At 48.9% G+C, this 27,102-nt stretch overlaps 1 protein-coding gene across 1 annotated transcript in view; it reads right to left on the bottom strand.

Moving 5' to 3' along the window:
- Window positions 1-6,918: 6,918 nt before the first annotated feature.
- The window catches only part of LOC135260283 (FYVE and coiled-coil domain-containing protein 1-like), a 32,381-nt gene continuing 12,197 nt past the window's right edge, over window positions 6,919-27,102 (bottom strand). Inside the window, exons 6-19 of the mRNA XM_064345523.1 lie at window positions 26,244-26,350; window positions 24,802-24,945; window positions 23,767-23,860; window positions 19,541-20,398; window positions 18,799-19,080; window positions 15,467-15,565; window positions 15,168-15,352; window positions 14,638-14,781; window positions 13,857-14,017; window positions 13,145-13,256; window positions 11,689-11,787; window positions 10,025-10,235; window positions 9,731-9,840; window positions 6,919-9,624 (exon numbers count right to left, since the gene is read on the bottom strand). Coding sequence (XP_064201593.1) covers window positions 9,549-9,624; window positions 9,731-9,840; window positions 10,025-10,235; window positions 11,689-11,787; window positions 13,145-13,256; window positions 13,857-14,017; window positions 14,638-14,781; window positions 15,168-15,352; window positions 15,467-15,565; window positions 18,799-19,080; window positions 19,541-20,398; window positions 23,767-23,860; window positions 24,802-24,945; window positions 26,244-26,350 — 2,682 coding nt within the window. The 3' untranslated portion in view covers window positions 6,919-9,548. The remainder of the gene's footprint in view (window positions 9,625-9,730; window positions 9,841-10,024; window positions 10,236-11,688; window positions 11,788-13,144; window positions 13,257-13,856; window positions 14,018-14,637; window positions 14,782-15,167; window positions 15,353-15,466; window positions 15,566-18,798; window positions 19,081-19,540; window positions 20,399-23,766; window positions 23,861-24,801; window positions 24,946-26,243; window positions 26,351-27,102) is intronic.

Below are 27,102 nucleotides of genomic sequence, written 5' to 3'. Positions count from 1 at the left end.
GTGAAGCCAGCCACCGGATGCGTCCCTGACGCTCATGGTGGTCAGCATGCACTGGGACTGAAGGTAACAGCTGCCTACCTGGGACGGGCAAGCTCTGCGTTGTGTGGTCAGACTGTGCACTGGGATGATCACAGTACGCTGGAGGGACACGTCCTCTGACGTGTGTGGGTCCAGGCTGTGCACTTCCGACTCGACGGTAAAGCGAGCAGACATTCGTCTGACGATCAGCAACCTTCGTTCCAGACGGGCCCAGCTTGTGCGACTTAATCGCAATATCACACAAGCCCTCCTGAGGAAGGATCACACAACGCTCGACGGGATCACACAAACCCTCCTCCCCCGCTCCGGACGGGATCACACAAACCCTCCCCTGCCGCCAGGGACAAGACCACAAGCTGGGCTGCTTTTGGGGAATCAGCAGGCCCTGCAGTAAATTGGTAGCGCTAGCGCCGCAGGAAACAGGAAGTAGCATATTAAAGCCGTAATCAGATTATGAGTTTAGCAGGGCACCAACATGAGTGCGAATCCCCGATGAGTTCTGCGACTATCACACTTTCCCTCTCTCTCTCCTGCTGCTCTCTCACCCTCTTCATGTTCCTTTTCCTTTCCTCCTCTCCTCATTCCATCTCTCTCTCTCTCGCTCTCTCTCTATTTTCTCAGTCTGGCTCCCTCTCTTTCTCATCCAGCTCCTTAATTACAGCAAGAGAATTCCGCAGCATAATTGTTCCGTTGCCTGCCGCCTGTTGCCTGTATGAATGTATCGCTTCTGCAAACAAAGGAACAGATGTCAGCTTTCATAAACATACCACATCCCAGAGAATTACTAGCTTGCAGCAGCCAATCTGAACTGGCTAAAAGCCTGCGACTGGTGGGGGGAGAGGGGATCTCTCCGCGGTTGCAGGAAGGCACACGATTGTGTGTTATATTCACTTCCAATCAAGGTCATTAGTTTTGTCTTTTCCAGTAGTTCGTTTTCATTTCTATATTTTTGAAGTTGCTGTGAAAAGAGTGAATACTGGTAGAGGTCTGACAGATAAGTGGCTTCTGACTTCTGAAGAAGTCCTGCCTCCTCTGCCCATTTCTGAAGAAGTCCTGCCTCCTCTGCCCATTTCTGAAGAAGTCCCACCTCCTATGCCAATTTCTGACCACCATCAAATACAGAGACGGTATGACACATTGGGACAGATTTTACAGACTACCCAGATCGTGCACTTCGTAATCTCAGTGTTGTTGTGAATGATGTCACCCCTCCATGAACGTTCATAAGCTAATATAGCACTGAAATTGCCTGGAGCAAAGAAGCAAAGGAAGGACAGCAGGGACTGAACATCTGGTTACTGTAGAGAATCGCTGACAAAGGTTATGTAACTCACAAACCTGTCGACACACCAGGTCCCAAAAAAACTCTGACAGGCAGCTGACTCTTTAAGGCTGGACTAACCGACTGTTTCCAAGTTTAGGAGTTTTCCTCAGAATTAAATAGTCTCTTCATAAAAACACGGTGGGATGGGACTGCTCTTCAAATGCAAATCTTATCAAAGTATTTCCCCAAAGTGAGAAAACAGAAAGTTATTGTTACAGGGATGCACAACTCGAGCACGGAGGCGCCGTCTGATTGGCCTGGCTGATGGAACGCTCTTCACATCATTCAGTTTGACAGGCCTGACTGACTCCCCCCCCCACCACACCACCACCCCCCCAAGCACCCCTTCACATTAAAGACCCAATCAATGAAGGAGGGAGAGGCACAGTGGGAGAGCATGGTAAGCAGGAGAGTGGCCTTGTATGTGAACACACAGCAGCTCTCGCTTATTCAGACTGTATCGCATGTCACCGTCCACCGGAAAACATGATCGTCCAGCATTACCACACACACACACTCACACACACACACACACATCTCTCCCCAGGCCGACGTTGTGAGTATCGGGGGAACTCTGCTGGGTACCACACACACACACTCACACACACACACACATCTCTCCCCAGGCTGAAGTTGTGAGTATCGGGGGAACTCTGCTGGGTACCACACACACACACACACACACACACACACACCTCTCCCCAGGCTGACGTTGTGAGTATCAGGGGAACTCCGCTGGGTACCACACACACACACTCACACACACACACCTCTCAGTTGTGGGGACCAGGCCAGCAGTCACACAGTGGAGCGCTAGCAGCTTGTTCCTGCCACAGCCGCCCCCTCGCCAGGCATCAGCACACCTGCCCTACCTGTCAGCCACAGGTAGACCGTCAAAGAGAGGCAGTCGTGACCAGCACGCGGCCCGTACTGTCCTCAGGTACACTCTCAGAATAGGAGGGTCTATTTGGCTTTCCACAGGGGAACCTTTTTTGGTTCTTTTTGGAACCCTCTATGGTAGGTGTGAAAAGGGTAAAAGCTCCTGGACTGAGTAAAGAACCCTTCAGTTAAACAGCGTTCCTCAATGGCAGTCCAATCGTGTGCAGTGGAGGGCTGAGGGTATGCAGGTTTCCAATTCCAACCAATCACTGCACCTGCTGATTTCACTAATCAGCTCCCTCCTGTCCGATTGAAAGTGTGTTAATTAGTGAAATCAGCAGGTGCAGTGATTGGCTGGAATGAAAACTCTTCACGGCAGGCCGGTGTATGGCACCTCACGAGGGACACAAAAGGGAAACGCTGCGATAAATCCGAGCCTGACATGAGATAATATTTACAAGAGAATCTATGTGTGGAGGGGAAGGAGAAAAGATGAATCTATGAATTCAGGCAGAAATATAAAGTGCAGAAAGAGAGAGAGAGGGAGAGAGAGAGATTGAGAGACAGAGAGAGTGGGAGAGAGAGAGACAGAGAGAGAGGGCGATAGAGAGAGAGATTGAGAGACAGAGAGAGAGGGCGACAGAGAGAGAGGGAGAGAGAGGGAGCGAGAGAGATAACGCACTCCCCAGAATATAAATGAGTGCACTTCCTCCTCTTTGTCAGGCCCAGGATTTGAGAAGGCCTGAAACTGGCACTTTTGCTGTCAGACAGAGTTAGTCCTCCTAATGCATTATGCTGCTCTGGATCAGCGCAGCACTAACACAGACAGCAGGGACTGAGCACGATCAGCAGCAGAAACGGGATCAGAAGCAGGATCAGGAGCAGAAACGGAATCAGGACCAGGAGCAGAAATGGGATCAGGAGCAGAAACGGGATCAGGATCAGGAGCAGAAACAGGATCAGGATCAGGAGCAGAAATGGGATCAGGATCAGGGGCAGAAACTGGATCAGGGTCAGGAGCAGAAACAGGATCAGGATCAGGAGCAGAAACTCGATCAGGAGCAGAAACAGGATCAGGAACAGAACCAGGATCAGGAGCAGAAATGGGATCAGGTTCAGAAACAGGATCAGGAGCAGAAATTGGATCAGGAGCAGAAACAGGATCAGGAGCAGAAACAGGATCAGAGGCAGAAACAGAATCAGGAGCAGAAACAGAATCAGGAGCAGAAACGGGATCAGGATCAGGAGCAGAAACAAGATCAGGAGCAGAAACAGGATCAAGCTCAGGATCAGCAGCAGAAACGGGATCAGGGTCAGGAGCAGAAACGGGATCAGGACTGGAAACGGGATCAGGATCAGGAGCAGAAACAGGATCAGCGGCAGAAACAGGATCAGGCTCAGGATCAGCAGCAGAAACGGGATCAGGATCAGGAGCAGAAACGGGATCAGGACTGGAAACGGGATCAGGATCAGGAGCAGAAACAGGATCGGGGCAGAAACAAGATCAGGAGCAGAAACGGGATCAGGGGCAGAAACGGGATCAGGGGCAGAAACAGGATCAGGGTCGGAAACAGGATCAGGAGCAGGAAAAGAGAAAATGATCAGGAACCGAGGAGAAACATGAACATAAATAGGAGCAGGAACAAAAACAAAAAATCAAACACACACACACACATACATACACCACACACACCCACATGTGCACACACACAGACTAACACACACACACACACACACACACCCACATGTGCACACACACTCAGGCTAACACACACACACACATATACACCACACACACCCACACGTGCACACACACACAGACTAACACACACACACACACACACACATATACAGCACACCCACCCACATGTGCACACACACACATATACACCACACACACCCACACGTGCACACACAGCACCCAGCTCTCAGGTACATTTCTCCTGCAGATGGACGGACTCTTTGAAGCTCTGAAGTGTTTTCCATTAAGCTAATGGGGCCTTATTTTTAGCCAACTCCTGAGTCCTCCTCAAAAGAGACGAGTGCATTTGGGGGGGGGGGGGGGGTCACACACAATGGGCCATGTCTGAGCTCTCTGAAGTACACTAATAATGATGATGATGATGATGATGGTGGTACACGTGCACACAGAACTGGCTCTTCCCTCTGCCTTCCCTCCCTCCCACCTACCGTTCACTTCAGACATGTGAAACAACCCCCCCACCGACCCCCCCCCCCCCATTTAATTTCTCTGTACACCTCCCTCCTGCCAGACCTGCACCTATTCTCTCTATATCGCTCATTTCACATACCGGCATCTAAAGATCCTTAAAGTGGAGTTCTACAACACTAAGAATTCTGAAAGAACATTCCAAAAGAAGCTGCTCGTCAAAGGGCTAAGAACTCAGATTTAACACTCTATTCTACAGCTCTTATTTAAAACACTATTATTTTACATATTCTATCTATAATTTTTGTTTAGCATTTTGTGATAATCATTGAAAAATTCATTGATTGAGTAACTGATCAACTAATGCTACTAATATTTTTGAGAAACTTTCGTTGGATTTCAACGAAGGCATGTTTTATTTATATATTTCCTCATTCTGCAAGATAATGTTATTTGAAACACAAACTTGTGTTAACACTAGATATAGGCATAATTGTCGGAGAAATAAGTTTTTAGCAGAGACGCTAAAGGTACAATAGAGGTAACGTTATCCTGTATTGACACGCTCTTGCACGCACAAACGCATGCACACACACACACACACTCACTCACACACCTCTCTGCTTGCTTTATAAATCAATAAGGACGAGGGCCTGGCCCTGTGCTGGTCAGGAAAAATGAACGCACTGTCATCTTAAGATACTTTCTGTTGCCATATTCAGGACAAATTGTATACAATACCATCACAACCTTCAGCACAGATAAATCTCTTATGATTAACTCTCTACGTGTGTTTTAAGTCATACCTGCTTATCTGAATGCCATTGTACCCGTTAGAAATACACTGGGTAAGATTGCCCCCCGATGGACCGAAACTGTAATTGCAACTTCAGTAATACACAAAAACGGTGCAAAGGGATCCTGAAACATAAACGGAACACAGATTTCGAACCTTAGGTTGTTAAAATGACATGACTGCTACTACGTTTTGCCTTAGCTGAACATCTCGTCTCTGAAAGTCCTGAACTAGTGAGCAGCTTTAAATATCGACTAAAGCTCTTTGGTCAAAGTCGTGCAAGAAGGAACACGGCAGAGTGTAATCAAGTCTCTGCTTTAACCAAGTCTCCTTGATTAAGGCATCACTGGTAATGGACCGGATGAGACCCCACTGTAACATTCAACAGGTCATGAAAATAATATTGTAATACACAACTGAGTAAATTGTGCATTAAAGTGAATTGCCATTTTAGTCAAATGTTGTGAATTATACACTAAAATATTCTCAACACACACAGTGTGTAGTATGTACTGCTTCTTGAGGGACTTGGTGACTATTGGTCTTAAAACTTGATCAATAAAAGCAAACATCTCCCATTAATAAAAATTAAAAAAAAAATTAAAAAAAACTTTCTGGCTTCAAGAGAATGAGTTTGAATTCGCGCTGATTATAATTGACAAGTTGTTACAGAAATCCTAAAATATAGAGGCGCTGTTACATCACAGATGATCCAAATACATGTTAGTCAATACAAACCTGAAAACAGCAGTGAATACTCCATCATATACTTTGGTAACTAGTAGCTAACCTGGCCAGTTGCACTGTAGCAGTTCAGCTGGGCTTCTGCTCTCTGACAGCACCGACACGCAAGCAAAGACAGGCGACCCGATGACAACTCAGGCAAACCTGTGGCATGCCAGCCAGCTCAAACGTACTGTAACACAAACAAACGCAAGCACGAACGAACGGACGGACGGACGGACGGACGAACGAACAGACAGACAAACAGACAAACAGAACAAACAAACAAACGAACAAAAACCTCACGCTAACTACCGGGCTTAGTACCACAAGTCAGTCCTGATTCTCTGAGTATCTGCACAGGCAGACAGTCATATTTAAATCAGTCCTGATTCGCTGAGTATCTGCACAGGCAGACAGTCATATTTAAATCAGTCCTGATTCGCTGAGTATCTGCACAGGCAGACAGTCATATTTAAATCAGTCCTGATTCTCTGAGCATCTGCACAGGCAGACAGTCATATTTAAATCAGTCCTGATTCGCTGAGTATCTGCACAGGCAGACAGTCATATTTAAATCAGTCCTGATTCTCTGAGCATCTGCACAGGCAGACAGTCATATTTAAATCAGTCCTGATTCTCTGAGTATCTGCACAGGCAGACAGTCATATTTAAATCAGTCCTGATTCGCTGAGTATCTGCACAGGCAGCCCAGTCATATTTAAAGCTCACCAGACAGGCTGAGCGGTTTCCTGGGCAGAGTCCAGTTCCCGCGGCTCAAAGTCGGGTTTTTGAGGGGGCCCAGTTCTGCGTGCTGGTTCTGGCGCTGTAAACCAGGCCTTCAACCGCACAGGTCTGACCGCCAGACACACCAACACCAGCCAAACAGCGAAGGGGACCACCGGCCACAGCACCAAAAACTCCCACAATGCACCCGAAGGGTCTTTTTCACGAGCAAGAATAGAAATAAAAATTGAGGGAAAGCAATCCTTGAAAAACAACTTTATTTTCCCATTCACACCGTTTCCTTCATCATCACATTCTGATGACAGGCCGTGAAGAGGAACACGATCCAATCACAGCCCAATCATCTGACCTCCCAGTAGCATTCAGAACCCCTCCAGCACTCCTACAGGTTTCAAGGATTTAGCTAAAATCACCCCCACCTTTCATCCCCCTGAAAAAGTGCATGCTTTGCAAAGATAATTTGTGCATTTCAAATTCCTGTAAAAGATTGTGCAAAATAACATTTTGTACATGATAAAATAGACCTTTTCATTCGTATGTGTTTAAAAAGTCCCTATAATGCAGTCTATTAGATTATGTATTAGAGTATTAGATTATTTATCTATTAGATGGAGTCAGTTGGATTACTTTAGCAGTAAAACAACTCAGTGCATTACAGTTCCTGAGATGTCTGAGAAAAATTCACCACACTCAAAGATCAAAGACAAACAAACAAAACCAAAAAAAAAAACGAAGACTACAGACAGACAGGCAGAGTCCAACAGAGAACGAGACAGACAAATGGATGTGCGAAAACAGCAGACTTGTGCTTAGAACCTGAATTTAAATTCCCACTCCCCCTGATTTTGCCCATTCCCAGATTTCTCCCACTCCCCCTGATTTCTCCCATTCCCCCTGATTTTGCCCATTCCCCCTGATTTTGCCCATTCCCCCTGATTTTGCCCATTCCCCCTGATTTTGCCCATTCCCAGATTTTCTCCATTCCCCCAGATTTCTCCCATTCCCCCTGATTTCTCCCATTCCCCCTGATTTTGCCCATTCCCCCTGATTTTGCCTATGCACCTTGATTTCTCGTTCCTCAACTCACCTCTTTCTCTATACAAAATCAGATTTATTAGTCTATTTTCCTTTTGTTTTCCTCTTTTCTAGCCCATTTTTTCTTTTTTTCCCTAAGTCTTTTTGTTATGCTCTCTTATTAGGGTTGACTTCAGTCACTGCACTAGGGCTTCTGGGTTGAGGGCACCACACTGCACCATCATGCGATTAAGATATTAGATCTGTACTGATTATTGTTATTTTTTAACTTGAATTTAAATGCATCCATTATGCAACATCTGTATAATCTTCCAGTGAGACTAACTGAGCCTGAGGTCAAACAGACATGTCAGACAATGTAGAGGTAAACAAACCAACTGATGTCATAGAATTACGTTTCATTCACAGTTAATCTGCCACAGCCAATGAGAAAAGCAAAAAATGCGCAAGGTAATAACAACAGAACTCAGAGAGAAGAACAGAACTTCGGCAAAACCCACATGATACGTAGTGGAGCTCAAGAGGTAATTCAGACAGACTTACTGACAGAAAAGTGTTCACTAGATTCGTAGAGTGATTTATATTTAGATTTTGACCAAACCAAAAATAAACAGTAAATTTCACAGCTGAAGTGCTCTTTGACTGACTGAAAGGTACCTGGCTGTAGCTATAGAAAATGGGAATGGCCAGTTTGGCATTTTTAAAGAGAGAGAGTCAAAATTTTAGCCATGGTGCAGTTCCCTGGCTTTAATTGGCTGCTGGCTTGGTGATGTCATCACAGGCACGAGCATACAGGTGCTGAGGCACTGTGACCCATGAGCGTGCACGTGACCCACAAACATGCATGTGACCCATGAGCATGCACGTGACCCACAAACATGCATGTGACCTATGAGCGTGCATGTGACCCATGAGCATGCACGTGACCCACAAACATGCATGTGACCCATGAGCGTGCACGTGACGAATAGTGTTCACTGTGTGAACTAAACTGTTCTTGGCTACAAATAGCTGTACGAAATAAGTATTGTATCTTACTGAACCTGTGTTTTGCAGTTGTCCATGACCCATGGGTGCGCATGTGACCCATGAGCGTGCACGTGACCCATAAGCCTAAGTATTTTTTTTTGGTTTTTCTGCAAACTGATGAAAATCTCACCTGTCCAATGTGGACATTCCACAGGCATGAGCCCCTTAGCCCATGGGGTGCAAACTCCAAATAAGGTGGGACCCCGCTGCTGTGGAGTGCAGGAAAAACCAGGGGCTCTTTCCAAATGCCTATTTTACACATCCTTGTCTCCCAGGTCCTTGACTGACCCAGATATTGATCATGGTCCGCCATCTTTAAAGACATTCCAGCCCGTTAAATGCCCTTGAAAGAGTGAGGAGGTAGGAGGCTCCCGAAGGACGCTTGAGCAAGGAAACACGAATGCATCCTTTGCGTAAGTATTTTTTTTCATAATGCCGGACGAATAATGATCGACCCGCAGCTCCACCTCTCCCCATCTGTCACATCTGTAACTGACGTGGCTTCACACTGACGCCTGGCTGAACAAGGATGTGCCATTATATAATACCCGAGTCCTCGACTCCTCTGTCGGGTAGAGCTAAGAGAGCGAGGGAAAGATGCAAGGAGGTAAAGAATACGTGACTGGAAAGAGCCTCTGGTTTCTCATCGCCGTGGCAACAGCGCATTTACCATTTCTCCATTCCACAGCTGGAGAAAATTTGCAGTTAGAACACAAGATGGTTTGGCACATGTAGGGTAGGAGGGGAATGGGGGGGGGGGGGTGGGGCGCGACAGGCAGGAGGGGAGTTGAGGACCCCTCCACCGCTCAGGGAAAATCACTTCCGTCGAAGACCACGCGCTGAACGACAGTCAGGCGGTACAGAACTTTCTTAGAGGTGAACCTGCGGAGAGATGGATTAAAAAAAACATGAAGACATGAATACATAAATAAAAAGGGAATAAGTACCAGGGCAGGTGAGTCGGGAGGCAGATCCCTGGTTTAGTCACCTGGAGAAGGTGTTGTCGAAGATCAGCATGTAGGTCCCGGGGTTCTTCACCATCAGATGACCACTGATCGTCTCCTTGTGTGAGTTGCAGCGAGTCAGAGGGACCAGAACCTGCACAGCCAATGAGAGCAGAGTGGAAGGCGTGCTGGACCAATGAGAACACAGTAAAGAGCATAACCACCATGAGCAGAGAGGAGCTGAACCAATGAGAGGGGCCTCCAGAGCAGTGAAGAGAGCTGAATTAGGGGCTTAGCATCATTGAGAGAGGGAGGCAGAGAGAGGGGGTTTGGGGTACCTTAGCCTCCTCCAGTGGGGTGTGGGGTCCCTCCCTGTAGACCACGCCGAAGGAGACGCTCTTGGGCTCGGAGGAGAACGCCCAGCCGATGGTGGGGCCGGCCTCCGCCACCTCCACGGAGACCAGGCTGTAGCCGCTGGACTTGATGAAGAGCTCGCGAGAGCTGTCGCCAAACTGCATCACCTCCTCCAGGGAGAGGGAGGAGCTCAGCCTGCGGGACGCCACACCCAGGTCATCACTAACGCCAGGGACACGCCCCCACGAGGTCATCACCTACGCCAGTGAGGTCATCACTAACACCAGGGACACGCCCCCATGAGGTCATCACTAACGCCAGGCACAAGCCTCTGTGAGGTCATCACTAACGCCAGGGACAAGCCTCTGTGTGGTCATCACTAACGCCAGTGAGGTCATCACTAACACCAGGGACACGCCCCCATGAGGTCATCACTAACGCCAGGCACAAGCCTCTGTGAGGTCATCACTAACGCCAGGCACAAGCCTCTATGTGGTCATCACTAACGCCAGGGACACACCACTGTGTGGTCATCACTAACGCCAGGGACACACCACTGTGTGGTCATCACTAACGCCAGGGACACGCCCCCACGAGGTCATCACTAACGCCAGGCAGAAGCCTTTGTGAGGTCATCACTAACGCCAGGGACACACAACTGTGTGGTCATCACTAACGCCAGGCACAAGCCTCTGTGAGGTCATCAGTCACTATCTGCCTATCCAAATCTAACTGAAAGCTGGCTAGTCTTCAAAAGGTACTGGGCACGGGCCGGCTTTGAAAGCTGAGCTTCGGACAGTTAGCCAATAGTCTGAAACTTAAAGTCTGAATAGTGTACCCCCAACAGAGTGTGAGCTCTCCTGATGAGCAGGTAAATCTCAGGTGTGCAGACTTACGTGAGCTCTCCTGATGAGCAGGTAAATCTCAGGTGTGCAGACTAACGTGAGCTCTCCTGATCTGAGCAGGTAAATCTCAGGTGTGCAGACTAACGTGAGCTCTCCTGATGAGCAGGTAAATCTCAGGTGTGCAGACTAACGTGAGCTCTCCTGATGAGCAGGTAAATCTCAGGTGTGCAGACTAACGTGAGCTCTCCTGATGAGCAGGTAAATCTCAGGTGTGCAGACTTACGTGAGCTCTCCTGATCTGAGCAGGTAAATCTCAGGTGTGCAGACTAACGTGAGCTCTCCTGATGAGCAGGTAAATCTCAGGTGTGCAGACTTACGTGAGCTCTCCTGATCTGAGCAGGTAAATCTCAGGTGTGCAGACTTACGTGAGCTCTCCTGATCTGAGCAGGTAAATCTCAGGTGTGCAGACTAACGTGAGCTCTCCTGATGAGCAGGTAAATCTCAGGTGTGCAGACTAACGTGAGCTCTCCTGATCTGAGCAGGTAAATCTCAGGTGTGCAGACTAACGTGAGCTCTCCTGATCTGAGCAGGTAAATCTCAGGTGTGCAGACTTACGTGAGCTCTCCTGATCTGAACAGGTAAATCTCAGGTGTGCAGACTAATGTGAGCTCTCCTGATGAGCAGGTAAATCTCAGGTGTGCAGACTAACGTGAGCTCTCCTGATGAGCAGGTAAATCTCAGGTGTGCAGACTAACGTGAGCTCTCCTGATTTGAGCAGGTAAATCTCAGGTGTGCAGACTTACGTGCGCTCTCCTGATTTCAGCAGGTAAATCTCAGCATCCTGTATGGTGGGAATCCGCTCCTCTGGGTCCTCAGGTGTGCTGGCGCTGGTGCTGGGGCTTCTGAAACCAGGAACATGGCACAGAGGTAACAAACACCGATCAATCCCTAAACCTCATGCACCTCTTCCACTAAAGAAGACAGCCCAGGACCATTTATTCTTATCTTCTTGTCAGTCGTTACAGTTCTTTGAAAGCAACAGTATGTGCATCTTTGTGAACATAACTATAATTCAGGCCAAAGCTAAAAAAAAGACACTTTTACCTGTAACTTCCAGCTGATGTCAATTTAAAGGGCTTAATATTTAGAAGACTCACAGGGTGTCACTCAGCAAGCTACTTGTCACTTGAAGCTTTTTTATTTTGCTTTAAACCGCACACCTGTGGTTACGACCTGGTCTAGGGTCAGAGTGTAGGATGAGGGATAAGGGAAATGAGTGGGAATGGGTAAGGAAAATGGTTCGGCAAACGGACAAGTAACTCCAGTCCATATCTACCTATCCTGCACTACCTAAAACCTGGCTAGTCTTCAAAGGGTACTTTGATATAATTAGTCTGCAGGCTGAGACTAATAGTCCGAATAGCGTACCCCAACACAGATTAAAAATTTCACCCAGAGTTTACGCTCGAAAATAAAAAAGTAACAAAATAATGTCCCAATGGAAGGCCTGTAGTCCAGCTGGGAACGCTCTACGGTGAGCAGAGGACAGAACTACAGCCGAGGGCGAGAAGGAGCAAATGGTCACACACAGAATCCACGGGGCGAACAAACCAAAAGGGCTACGGCAAGAACCGAAGAGTCGAATGGAACAAGTCAGAAGTCAAACACGAGACCCAATCAGCAAACGCACCAGGAGGGCTACAGGAGAATCGAGTCACACAAAATAAGGTCAAACACACAAAGTCAAACAAACAAATCGCTTTCAGAAAAGCAACCAGCACGAGTTCCAAAAGGTAGTATCCGCTGGTAAGTGACGAATGGAGGCTCTTATTTTCAAACAGAGTAACCGGAGACGGAAACCGGAAGAACCAAAAAAGCCAAAGCTTACGCCGGCTCTTAAGACCTGTGAATGCCAGCTCTTGTAAAGCCACAAGATCATCAGAGACTTCTGTAAGTATCTGAAGTTATCCGCACAAAACAGCCTGGGCCGACTGATCAAAAACACACACTACAACAGAAATCATATTTTTTTTAAAACTTAAATTCATAAACCAGAATGAAAGCTAATTGAGAGTTTTCATATATCTTCCCCAACTCTCCATTCACACTTGATTGGTGAAGCTTTTTTTATGTTTTGTAAGGTCTCAGAGGCTCCAGTGTTTTTTGCTTGTGAGTAGAGAGCGCATATATGAGTGCATATGTGAGTATGAGTGTGTACATGCTTTGTGAGGACTCACCTCATGCTTCGTGGGGACTCACCTCTCCAGTGTACCCTGCTGTCCCTCTTCGCCCTCTGCCCCGGGCAGGTCGCTGTCCTTGATCGTCTTCACCTCGTCCTCTGTGATGATGTCAAACACAACGTCATCGACCCCTGTGGAGCGGAATCAGGTCATCAAACTTACCAACCCTGTTTGCTGTGCTTCACTGTGCTGGCCTCTGCTGTAAGTGTTTAACTGTACTGGGCTGTGCACTATATTTCACTATACTGGCTCAAACAACCCCAACTAATGAGGTGTTTGCTCAACACAGCAGCTGTGATTGGACGATTCCCATTACAGAAAATATTCTGGGAAGTATTGGATATTACCGGTAGTATTGGTGTGTGTGTATGAGTGCATCAGTGAGGCGGAGTGTGGCACAGTGGGTAAGGAACTGCGCTTGTAACCGAAAGGTCGCAGGTTCGATTCCCGGGTAAGGACACTGCCGTTGTACCCTTGAGCAAGGTACTTACCGCATGCTTCAGTATATACCAGCTGTAAATGGATACAATGTAAAGTGCTATGTACAAAGTGTGTAAGTCGCTCTGGATAGAGCGTTGCTAATGCTGTAATGTAATGTAGTATGAGTATGTATTAGGTACAGGTGAGTGTGTATGAGTGTAACCGGTGAGTGTGTGTGTGTATGAGGTACAGGTGTGTGTGTGTATGAGTGTGTGTGAGCGTATCAGGTGTGTGAGGTCTGCTCCTCTCACCTGGATTGGTGGGCGTGTCGGGCGTTTCGGGCAGCAGGGGGCGCTCTGTGCCGGCAGTGCGCTGCGTGTAGCAGTCCCGGCAGCAGCGCACTTTCCCGCCACCCTGAGGCCTCGCCGCCGTGTTGTTACTGCAGGAGGAGCAGAACGGGCGGCCGCACAGCCTGGGAGACAGACCGCAATCCTCAACATCGCCACCAGGGGCCGCCAAATACACATACTACAGCCCCGAGCTGGGATCTCAAACTCCAGCCCTGGAGAGCCAGACGGTCGGCTGGTTGTTTTGTTACTCAGCACTTAATTGTTCATTTAAAATGGCTGATTACACAGATAATTACCCTCTCTTGGTTTCTCGCGTCTGAAATGGCTGCTAATTTTCAGATGGGATTTGAACCTCTGACTTCTCCTACTTAAACAGTCCCCACTCTCAGGTATAAAGACAGAGGCCCAATTCATGATTGCCACTGAGTCCATACTACACACTACACACTACTTACTCCATACTACATACTCATCATTAATCAGTAAATTTGAACTTCAGTTTCAATTTCCAGAACACGGAGCTCTGCTCCTCCTGGACAAAGGATATAAACCCTTTTTCCAGTTAGGATGCATGGGAGGACCCAGACCCAATGGGGGGAACCCATCCCCCTCTGACCTCAGGGCAATGGTTTAAATGACAGACCCGTTCCGTCAGTCAGTATTCACGTTAATAATCGAACGGCAGCCGTGGGATTTGCTACGGCACGGTGAACACGTTACAGTCCGTCCGGCATGGCCTCACCGGCACTGGTGCTGCCGTAGCCTCCAGCTGAACGGGCTGCGGCAGCCGGAGCAGACCCCCGCCTCGCGCTGCCCGGCCCCCTCCGAGTGCGGCTTCTGAGCAGGCTCCAGAGCGTGCAGCTTCTGCCACAGCGCATCCTTATCCCTGCAGGGGGCGCCAGAGAGCTGTCAGAACCACAGCTCCACACTAACAGACACACACACACACACAGCTACACACTCACACACAGCTGCACACTCACAGCTACACACTCACAGACACACTCACACACACACACACACACTCACACACAGCTGCACGCGCACAGACAGACAGACACACACAGCTACACAATCACACAGAGCTGCGCACTCACAGCTACACACTCACGTACACACACACACACACACACACACGCACACACACACACACACACACGCACACACACACACACACACACACACACACACACACACACACACACACACACACACACACACACACACACACACACACACACACACACACACAGCAGAAGAGGGGGCACGCACTGGAGGAGCTGCACCAGTCTCTCCTCCAGGTTGTTCTTGGTTCTGTTCAGGTCGTCGATCTCGGCCGAGGTCCTCAGAAGGCTGCTCTGCTGCTCCTCTCCAGCCCGGTCCAGAGAGACCCTGAGAGACACACAGCTGCTCCTGCACTCCGCCAGTCCACGTTCAGGTTGGACTTCAGGAAAGGACTGCGTATATAGTACCAATCACTACAGAGAGAAAGAGAGAGAGGGAGAGAGAGCTCTGCAGGTGATCAATGAACTCCTGGGATCTGGGGGTGAATTCTGTCTCAGGACCTCTCACCTGGTTAGAGTATCTCTGAGCACCTGCAGTTCCTTCTCACACTCTGCAATGCGATGGTCTTTCTCTTCCAGCAGCTGTAAGTGAAGGCTATCTGCTGCCTTTAGGATTCAAACACAGAAAAACACAAGTACACTCAGGATACATTCAAACACACAGAAAAAACACAAGTACACTCAGGATACAATCAAACACACAGAAAAAAACACAAATACACACAGGATACGCATCACTCTTCTGTAACTGGCCACTGTTAACTTTACCACAAAAAAAACAACCTACCCCCCTTTTAACTGGTAAAGGTTCTTTAAGTTTCAGAAAATTTCACAAGGAGAACTGGAGACTAGGTTTAACTGTTTCACTTGTCTAGAGAGAAACTAATAGTTAAAGCAGGTCCCGGTCCGAGCCTTTCAGGGTCCCGAAGCAGGATTTGATTAGGGCTCCTCCTCCCCCAACCCAGTGAATAATTAGGGGACCCCCTCCCCCAATCCAGTGAGTAATTAGGGTACCCCTACCCCAACCCAGTGAATAATTAGGGGACCCCCTCCTGCAACCCAGTGAATAATTAGGGGATCCCCTCCCCCAACCCAGTGAATAATTAGGGGACCCCCTCCCCCAACCCAGTGAGTAATTAGGGGACCCCCTCCCCCAACCCAGAATAATTAGGGACCCCTCCCAACTCATGAATAATTAGGGGACCCCCTCCCCCAACCCAGCGAATAATTAGGGGACCCCCTCCCCCAACCAGTGAATAATTAGGGGACCCCCTCCCCCAACCCAGTGAATTGGGCCCTCCCACATAAGTATTGGGACCCCCTCCCCCAATCCAAAGTATGGGACCCCCCCAACCAGTGATAATTAGGGGACCCCCTCCGCAACCCAGTGAATAATTAGGGGACCCCCTCCCCCAACCCAGGATATTAGGACCCCACCAGTGAGTAATTAGGGGACCCCCTCCCCCAATCCAGTGAGTAATTAGTTGCACACGTTGCTTATTTGTTTGGCTCGGCTCTGGTCAGAACCCACAGGTGCAGCTGCAGACAGCGCCTATGCCCACAGCCACAGCCGGGGGTTTCACAAGGGGGGGGGGGTGGGGGGGGGGGGGGGGGGTGGGTGTTAACACAGAGAAAGAGAGGAAAGGGGGGGGGCTTTCACACAGAGGAGGAGAGGAAGGGGAGGGGCTTAACACAGAGGGAGGAGAGGAAGGGGAGGGGCTTTCACACAGAGGGAGGAGAGGAAGGGGAGGGGCTTAACACAGAGGGAGGAGAGGAAGGGGAGGGGCTTTCACACAGAGGGAGGAGAGGAAGGGGAGGGGCTTACACAGAGGGAGGAGAGGAAGGGAGGGGCTTACACAGAGCGAGGAGAGGAAGGGAGGGGCTTTCACACAGAGGAGGAGAGGAAGAGGAGGGGCTTTAACACAGAGGGAGGAGAGGAAGGGGAGGGGCTTAACACAGAGGGAGGAGAGGAAGGGGAGGGGCTTTACACAGAGGGAGGAGAGGAAGGGAGGGGCTTAACACAGAGGGAGGAGAGGAAGGGGAGGGCTTTCACACAGAGGGAGGAGAGGAAGGGGAGGGGCTTTAACACAGAGGGAGGAGAGGAAGGGAGGGGCTTAACACAGAGGAGGAGAGGAAGGGGAGGGGCTTTCACACAGAGGGAGGAGAGGAAGGGGAGGGGCTTTAACACAGAGGGAGGAGAGGAAGAGGAGGGGCTTTAACACAGAGGGAGGAGAGGAGGGGAAGGGCTTTAACACAGAGGGGAGAGGAAGAGGAGGGGCTTTAACACAGAGGGAGGAGAGGAAGAGGAGGGGCTTTAACACAGAGGGAGAAGAGGAAGGGGGAGGGGCTTTAACACAGAGGGAGGAGAGGAAGGGGGAGGGGCTTTAACACAGAGGGAGGAGAGGAAGAGGAGGGGCTTTAACACAGAGGCTGAGGGGGTGAAGTACATGTTTGTAACAGCACTGGATTCTATCCAGTTTATCCAAAATGATGACCCTACAAGGGCTGAATGGCCTGTTCTCATCCTTCTGTATTCTTATGTTCAAACAAATAAAAACAAACAAACAAATACGTAAATACATTAGAAAATGCTGGGTGTTGTGCTGCAAAGTTCAGAGACTGGTTTTCTTTTGTCCCTGGTTGGTTGTTCAGGTCCTACCCCCACCCCCCCTCCCACCGATTCCATCCCCACAAACACACACCTGCATTTCAGACACTTTGGCCTCCTGGAGTGACACCTTCTCTGGCTCCGCCCTCACTGAGGCTAGCTCCGCCCTCACTGAGGCAAGCTCATCATTCAGCCAAACATTTCCACACAGAGTGCTGCATTCCCACAGCACACCACTGCCCTGCTGTGTGAGTGTTCTGTGAGTGTTCTGTGAGTGCTCTCTAAGCGTTCTGTGAGGGTTCTGTGAGTGTTCTGTGAGTGCTCTCTAAGCGTTCTGTGAGGGTTCTGTGAGTGTTCTGTGAGTGCTCTCTAAGCGTTCTGTGAGTGTTCTGTGAGTGCTCTCTAAGTGTTCTGTGAGGGTTCTGTGAGTGTTCTGTGAGTGCTCTCTAAGCGTTCTGTGAGGGTTCTGTGAGTGTTCTGTGAGTGCTCTCTAAGCGTTCTGTGAGGGTTCTGTGAGTGTTCTGTGAGTGCTCTCTAAGCATTCTGTGAGTGCTCTCTAAGCATTCTGTGAGCGTTCTGTGAGTGTCATGTGAGCGTTCTCTGAGTGTTCTGTGAGGTATCTGTAGCGTCTCTCTGAGTTTCTGTGAGTGTTCTGTGAGTGCTCTCTAAGCATTCTGTGAGTGTTCTGTGAGTGCTCTCTAAGCATTCTGTGAGCGTTCTGTGAGTGTCATGTGAGCGTTCTCTGAGTGTTCTGTGAGTATTCTGTGAGTGCTCTCTAAGCATTCTGTGAGTGTTCTGTGAGTGCTCTCTAAGCGTTCTGTGAGTGCTCTCTAAGCGTTCTGTGAGTGTTCTGTGAGTGCTCTCTAAGCATTCTGAGTGTTCTGCGAGCGTTCTGTGAGCATTCTGCGAGTGTTCTGTGAGCGTTCTGTGAGCGTTCTGCGAGTGTTCTGCGAGCGTTCTCTGAGCGTTCTGTGAGCGCTCTGTGAGTGTTCTGTGAGCGTTCTGTGAGTGTTCTCTGAGCGTTCTGTGAGCGTTCTGCGAGTGTTCTGTGAGCGCTCTGAGTGTTCTGTGAGCGTTCTCTGAGCGTTCTGTGAGTGTTCTGTGAGCGTTCTATGAGCGTTCTGTGAGTGTTCTGTGAGGGGTCTGAGTGTTCTGTGAGTGTTATCTGAGCGTTCTGTGAGCGTTCTGTGAGTGTTCTGTGAGTGTTCTGCGAGCATTGCGGGAGCCTCACCTGCAGCTGCTTCTGGTGGCTCACGGTCTGGTTGCTCATCGAGGTGTCGGCCTCCTCCTGGGTCTGGAGGTCCCTCTCGGCTTCCGGAAGCTTCTCCTCGGCCTGCCGTAGCTCCTCCTCCCGAGCCCGTAGCTCCTCCTCCCGAGCCCGTAGCTCCGCCCTCAGCGCAGCGTTCTCCGCCTCCAGCTCCGCCAGTCTGCGCGCCGCGGCCTCCCGCTCGGACGTCAGGGCGCAGGGGGCCACGCCCAGCTCTGCCACCGCCGCGTCAGCCTGGGGCAGCTCCTTCAGCAAACCAACCAATGGGACAACGTTAGAAACGCACACCGTAAAACTGGCATTAATGGTCTGGGCGGTTAATCGCTCACAACGCAGCTATTATTGGAGATTGGCGTTTATTTTCATTTTTATGGTTTTGTTCTCGGCTATTAAAGCAAACCGGCTCTCGTTAGGGATTCAGTATCGAACTAAAGTTTTACAGTCATCTGGACTCATCATTTACCTACAGTCCAGAGATTCCTCAGTCCCTCCTAATGAATACATCAGTTAGGAACGGATATAATTAGAGGATTAGAACTCTCACAGCCACACATCACAGCACAGGAAACACATTTACACAGACCAAACAACTATCAAAGACAGCCCAAAAAAGACCAAAGATCTTTAACCGACTGTGAGCAGAACAGGACAGTTATGCACGGAAAGCCCTGTTTTTGTGTTCCAGGGAAAAGCAGAGCAGAAGCACCTTAAGCACGGTGACCTCCTGGGAGGCAGAGACCTCCCGCTGCTCCTCCTGCACCTCCTCCTGCTCCTCCTCCAGCGCCTTCTCCTCGGCTCGGTCCAGCTGCCCCAGCTGGGACTGCTGCTGCTCCCCCAGCGCCCGGAGCACCTCTCTCTGCGTCTCCTCCACCTCCAGCCGGGCTCCGGCCTTCTCCTGGGCCTCCATGGCCTCCCGCAGCCTCACGCACAGCTCCTGCTGCTTCTGCTCTGATTGGTCGAGCTCTGCACGCAGCTCCTGCTGCTTCTGCTCTGATTGGTCGAGCTCTGCACGCAGCTCCTGCTGCTTCTGCTCTGATTGGTCAAGCTCTGCACGCAGCTCCTGCTGCTTCTGCTCCGATTGGTCGAGCTCTGCACGCAACTCCTGCTGCTTCTGCTCTGATTGGTCGAGCTCTGCACGCAGCTCCTGCTGCCTCTGCTCTGATTGGTCGAGCTCTGCACGCAGCTCCTGCTGTTTCTGCTCTGATTGGTCGAGCTCTGCGCGCAGCTTCTGCTGCTTCTGCTCTGATTGGCTGAGCTTGGTGTGTAGCTCCCGCAGCTTTTTCTTTGATTGGTCGAGCTCCACGCATAGCTCCTGCCGCGTCTTCTCTGACTGGTTGAGCTCCATGTGCAGTTCCTGCCGCTTCTTCTCTGATTGGTCGAGCTCTGCACATAGCTCCCTCTGCTTCAGCTCTGATTGGTCGAGCTCTGCACGTAGCTCCCTCTGCTTCAGCTCTGATTGGTCGAGCTCCAGGCGGAGGTCGTCGGCCACGTTGCCCCTGGTCGGCTCGTTCAGGAGTCCCGGCAGACTGCTGCCATCATCAGGGCCAGAGAACGACTCCATGGCCTGCAGGGACCCACACACACATTAACATACACACACACACACACACACACACACAACACACACACACAGTAACATACACACACACACACACACACACACACACACATTAACATACACACACACACACATTAACATACACACACACACACACACACACATTAACATACACACACACACACACACACACACACACACACACATTAACATACACACACACACACACACACACACACTTAACATACACACACACACACACATTAACATACACACACACACACACACATTAACATACACACACACACACACACACACATTAACATACACACACACACACACACAACACATACACAACACACACACACACACACAGTAACACACACACACACACACACACACACACACATTAACATACACACACACACACACACACACACCACACACACACATACACTACACACCACACACACACACACACACACATACACACACACACCACACATTAACATACACACACACACACACAGTAACATACACACACACACACACACACTTAACATACACACCACACACACACATAACATACACAACACACACACACACACGTAACTAACACACACACACACACACTAACATACACACACACACACACATAACATAACACACACACACACACATAACATACACACACACACACACACCATACACACACACACACAACACACACACACACACACACATTAACATACACCACACACACACCCACACATAACACACACACACACATAACAACACACACACACACACAACACAACACACACACACACACACATAACATACACACACACACACACACAACAACACACACATACACACACCACACACACACATACACACACACACACACACATAACATACACAACACACACACACATACAACACACACACACCACACATTAACATACACAACACACACACACACACATAAAAACACAACACACACATAACAACACACACACACACACACACACACTACAACACACACACACACACACATTAACATACACACACACACACACACAGTAACATACACACACACACACATTAACATACACACACACACACACACAACACACACACACACACAGTAACATACACACACACACACACACAGTAACATACACACACACACACACACATAACATACACACACACACACACATAACATACACACAACAACAACACACCACAACACATTAACATCACAACACAACACACACACACACACACATAACATACCCACACACACACACCATAACATACACACACACACACACACATACAACACACACAAACACACACATAACATACACACACACACACACATAACATACACACACCACAACACACACACACATACACACACACAACACATACAACACACACACAGTAACAACACACACACACCACATTAACATACACACACAGAACATACACACACACATTACAACACACCACATAACATCACACACACACAGTAACATACACACCACCACACATTAACATACACACACACACACATAACATACACACACACCTACACAAACACACACACACACACACACACACAGTAACATCACACACACACATTACATACACACACACACACACATACACACACACACACACACACAACACATAACATACACACACCACACATAACATACACACACCACATACATACACCACACATACAACCACACACACACACATTAACATACACACACACAGTAACATACACACACACACACACATTAACACACACACACACATACATTAACACACACACACACACATTAACATACACACACACACACACAGTAACATACACAAACACATAACATCACACACACATTAACATACACACACACACACACACACACACATTAACATACACACACACACACACACATTACACACACACCACACACATTAACACACACACACACACCACATACACATACACACACACACATTTAACAACACCACGCCCGGAACACATAACACCCTCACACACACTAACTAACACATCAAACACAAACATCAATGCTCACGAGCGACATTAAACGCAGACACAGCAAACATCAATTGTATCTAAGACAATCACAAGTCTTGACAAACACAGGCCATAAACACATTCGCCGCAAACTCAAATTAACAGAAACGTAACACACAACATTACCTAAATACATACACAAACCAACACATAGAGCTGACTTACTCAACACTCATGTACACTTAATCACACTGCTCTTCTACAAACACAACCTGCCTTGTGCAGCTACCCACCAATCACACACGCTGCTCTTGGGCTACCAGCTAATCACACTCTGCTCTTGGAGCGTACATAACGTGTCGTGAGTCACCACAACTAACATCACGTGTCTTGACTACATACACGGTGACTACATTCACCCTGCTTTCTACCGCAATAACTTCTTGAGTCATGCACACGTGGCTTTGTGAGCTACCAATACACACTACGTCATTGTGGCTACACAAACTCAGCGCCATGTGGAGGCTTAATCAGCTGCTCTGTGGAAGCTACTGGGCTCTTAATCACATGCTGCTCTGTGGGGCTACCAATCACACGCTGCTCTGTGGAGCTACCAGCCAATCACACGCTGCTCTGTGGGGCTACCAGCTAATCACACGCTGCTCTGTGGAGCTACCAATCACACGCTGCTCTGTGGAGCTACCAATCACACGCTGCTCTGTGGAGCTACCAGCCAATCACACGCTGCTCTGTGGAGCTACCAATCACACGCTGCTCTGTGGAGCTACCAATCACACGCTGCTCTGTGGAGCTACCAATCACACGCTGCTCTGTGGAGCTACCAATCACACGCTGCTCTGTGGAGCTACCAATCACACGCTGCTCTGTGGAGTTACCAGCCAATCACACACTGCTCTGTGGAGCTACCAATCACATGCTACTCTGTGGAGCTACCAATCACACACTGCTCTGTGGGGCTACCAGCCAATCACACGCTGCTCTGTGGAGTTACCAGCCAATCACACGCTGCTCTGTGGGGCTAACAGCCAATCACATGCTGCTCTGCTCAAACTGTTAAATGTTAAAATGACGTTAATACACAATGGTAAAACACTTCTGTTATCCTAGACATGGTCAGTCTTTTTAAAGAAAGTGAGTGAAAGGAAATGCGTCTGGTCATCTGACGGGTCGCGGGCTGGGAGTGGCTAAAGGATCCAGCCATAAAGTCATGGGGCCAGGTTGTCCCCGGTAGCGTGGGCATCCCTGGTTACGGGGTCGTCCCCGGTTACGAGGCTGTTGCTGTGGACAGACTCACCGGGGAGAAGGGACCGGCCAGGCTGCCGATACTGGAACACCGGCTGGGCGGTTTCCATGGAGACGGCGGAGAGTTGCCCACTGCCAGACTTCTCCTGTAGAAGACACGCCCACATCACACGCACGCACAGCCAGGATGCTACAGCAGATGAAGTCTGTAAGGAGCGAGAGTCTGTGGCCACTGCGGACTGTTCCTCCACAGAACAAATGAGAATGAGGAAGTGGTCAGTTCTGCCCGACAGATGTGGGGGGGGGGGGGGACATTGGGGGAAGGGGGGGGGGGGTTTCTTCCGTCTCTCAGTCACATCAATCAGACAGAATTTGTGATGTCACACTGGGGGTGTGAGCAGATACATGTCCAAGCGAAAGCTGTCCCTGGGTTGGGGTCATTGGGTAACCAAGCGAAAGCTGTCCCTGGGTTGGGGTCATTGGGTAACCAAGCGAAAGCTGTCCCTGGGTTGGGGTCATTGGGTGTCCAAGTGAAAGCTGTCCCTGAGTTGGGGTCATTCTCCCCCTGTAATGAGGAGCCGATACAGACCTGTTAGACCACCAGCTGAGAGGGATACCTGGCGCAGGTAAGAATAGGAAACCAGGGGCATTATTGGAGTGCGGCTGTTTCAGGCTGGACTGTATGACGGGAGGATCCCAGCCTTCAGACACACCAGCACCGCACGCATAAAACATCTTCTGCACGTTTCGGCCTTATTCTTTCACTTAGGCATCCCTTTTAAATCCCCTGAAGTAAATACTTAAGTTGAACTTAAATACCTTATGTGAATATTTAGTTTCACACCTTAGGTGTAGGTGTAAGAACTGGAGGTTTTGACATACTCCTTCCAGCGTGGCTGTTTCTTGACTACTGAGGGTTCTGCTCGGTAAGAGGAGTTTCTGCTGCTGTACAGAACATCGACTAACACAGCACCTGTGTTTCGACCTCTCGGGTAAGACGGCAGAGCCGTGGACGGTAAGAGCACAGTGGAGCTGAGCTGAGCACCTGGCAGGTGTAAACGGGAGGAAAGACAGGTCAAACGGTTACCTGGCAAACGTCGGCCAGGCGGAGTCGAGGTCGTGACCCCTGGACGCCACGTCAAACTGGACCTCGTTGAGCTCGTACAGGCGGTTCACAACCTCCACGTTCAGGTGGGACTTCAGGAAAGGACTGCGCATGTAGTACCAATCACTACAGAGAGAGAGAGAGAGAGAGAGGGAGAGAGAGGGAGAGAGGGGGAGAGAGGGAGGAGGAGAGAGAGAGAGAGAGGGAGAGAGGAGAGAGGAGGAGAGAGAGGGAGGGAGAGGAGAGGGAGGAGAGAGGGAGAGGGAGAGGGAGAGAGAGAGAGGGAGAGGGAGAGGGAGAGGAGAGAGAGAGGAGGGGAGGAGAGGGAAGGGGAGAGGAGAGGAGAGGAGAGGAGGAGAGGGGAGAGGGAGAGAGAGAGAGAGGGAGGGGGAGGGAGAGGGACAGAGAGAGAGGGAGAGAGAGAGGGAGAGAGAGATTGTTTATTTTATTTTTTTAGAAAAAACAAATTTTTAATTCAATCCCCCAATAAAGACTTGGCTAAAAATATTTGACGCCATTATCACACCTTTATGGGAGTGAAATATGGGGCCCCCTACTAAAAAACAAAAACAAGCAACGGGATGAAAATCAAATCGAAAAATGATATAGCAAAACTATATTCCAAGTCCACAGAAATGCCGCAAATAATGCGTGCAGGGCCGAATTAGGCCACTTCCTGCTCCTGTGGACAACTGAAAAAGAGCGCTCAAATTCTGGGGTCATTTGAACAAGGCTGATGCACACTGCTACCAGCACAAGGCACTGAAGAGCACCCAGCTCTACCCAGAGAGAGAACCTCAGGGACAACTGCCCATCAAAAAACAATTTTTACAAAATATGCAAGAAAATACCACACCGACTACATTACAAAAAAATTGACAAAAAAGACAAAAACCTGTACATTGGTATAAAGAAACTAAATTAAACAAATGTCCTTTGCTCTAGTCAGCGATCACTTCCTGTCGGAAAATCTCACTAGAGTTAAAAACCCAAAAATAAAAGCGCACAATAACAATGAACAGACTCAGCGACCACAGCCACCGAAACTGGTCCCCAGAAAAACACCGGGGAGGCAAAAGAGAACAGGCTGCAAACACAGACAGAGGCCCACTTCCTGCTTTCCTGCACTAAGTACCTCTTAATCAGAAACAGATATTTACCACCAATTAATCAGCTCCAATACCTATCATGTCCAAATAAACTAAATAGTCTTCTGGGGGAAGAGGACCCCACCATAGTGGTGGCAGCACTACACGTCTCTGCCTGCCAAAAATTAAGAGAGGGTGTGGACTACAACATCCACACAGTGGTACACAATATCACCTGGGTTCATTACCAATACTGACAGGTTCATAAATTGTTGTATTACAAACTAAATATCTTGTAACCTGGGTTTGTGTGTGTGTGTGTGTGTGTGTGTTTACCTGGTGACTCCCTGGTTCATAAGGCACTGCTGGAGTGTGTCAGCCAGCCGCTGGTGTACCAGACAGTATCGAATGAAGGCCCTGCCCTTCCCCAGCGATGTCTTTAGCTAGAAAACAAGATACTACATGGTCACCCTGGCAACTCATCGGCATGACAACACCACACTGTCATCCCGGCAGCTCATCGGCATGACAACATCACACTACTCTGTCACCCTGGCCTGACAACACGTCAGCTGTAAGATTCGGGTGACCGGGCGACCTGCAGGACTATGACATCACAGAACCCAAGCCAGCTGAACATTACAGCCAAAACCAAGACCACAATGATCCACTTCATATTTAAAATCAAGATAGAATACTTTCCTAAATTTTATCAGACATTTGAGCCACTGTCACAGACTACTCAGTATTTACATCAGCAAAACTCTTCTGTTGCCACTGAAAAAAGGTAATTAATGGAGAATCTGAAGGCTTGAAATGGACAGTACACAATGTATGCTACATTTAGGAAAATAACTATTGCAGGCAGAAATATTGTAGAAGTACTACTGCAGTAGCCACTATTTTCAAAAATGCATTTTGAATCAATCTGTACTTTACATCAAACTCAATGTAGTTCAAAATATAGAATAAAAAAAATACATACATATAAATATCAATAGAAACCGACTGAACACAATGTGGCAAGATCAATCACTGCCGTTTTCTCAAAGAGCAGTGCCTGCAATTTGCTTTTCTCCAACATTTGCTAAAGCAACGCCCCTGCAACATTTCTGCTGGTCCTCAATGAGTAATGTCAGACGTGACTTAGGTGGGCGGAGGTGTTGCTGGGCGGCAGCTCAGTTTCGGAGGGTTA

Source organism: Anguilla rostrata, chromosome 8 (genome assembly GCF_018555375.3).
Source record: "Anguilla rostrata isolate EN2019 chromosome 8, ASM1855537v3, whole genome shotgun sequence".
Lineage (NCBI taxonomy): Eukaryota > Metazoa > Chordata > Actinopteri > Anguilliformes > Anguillidae > Anguilla > Anguilla rostrata.
Note: the sequence above shows the minus strand (reverse complement) of the source record. Positions and strands in the feature narration are given on the sequence as shown.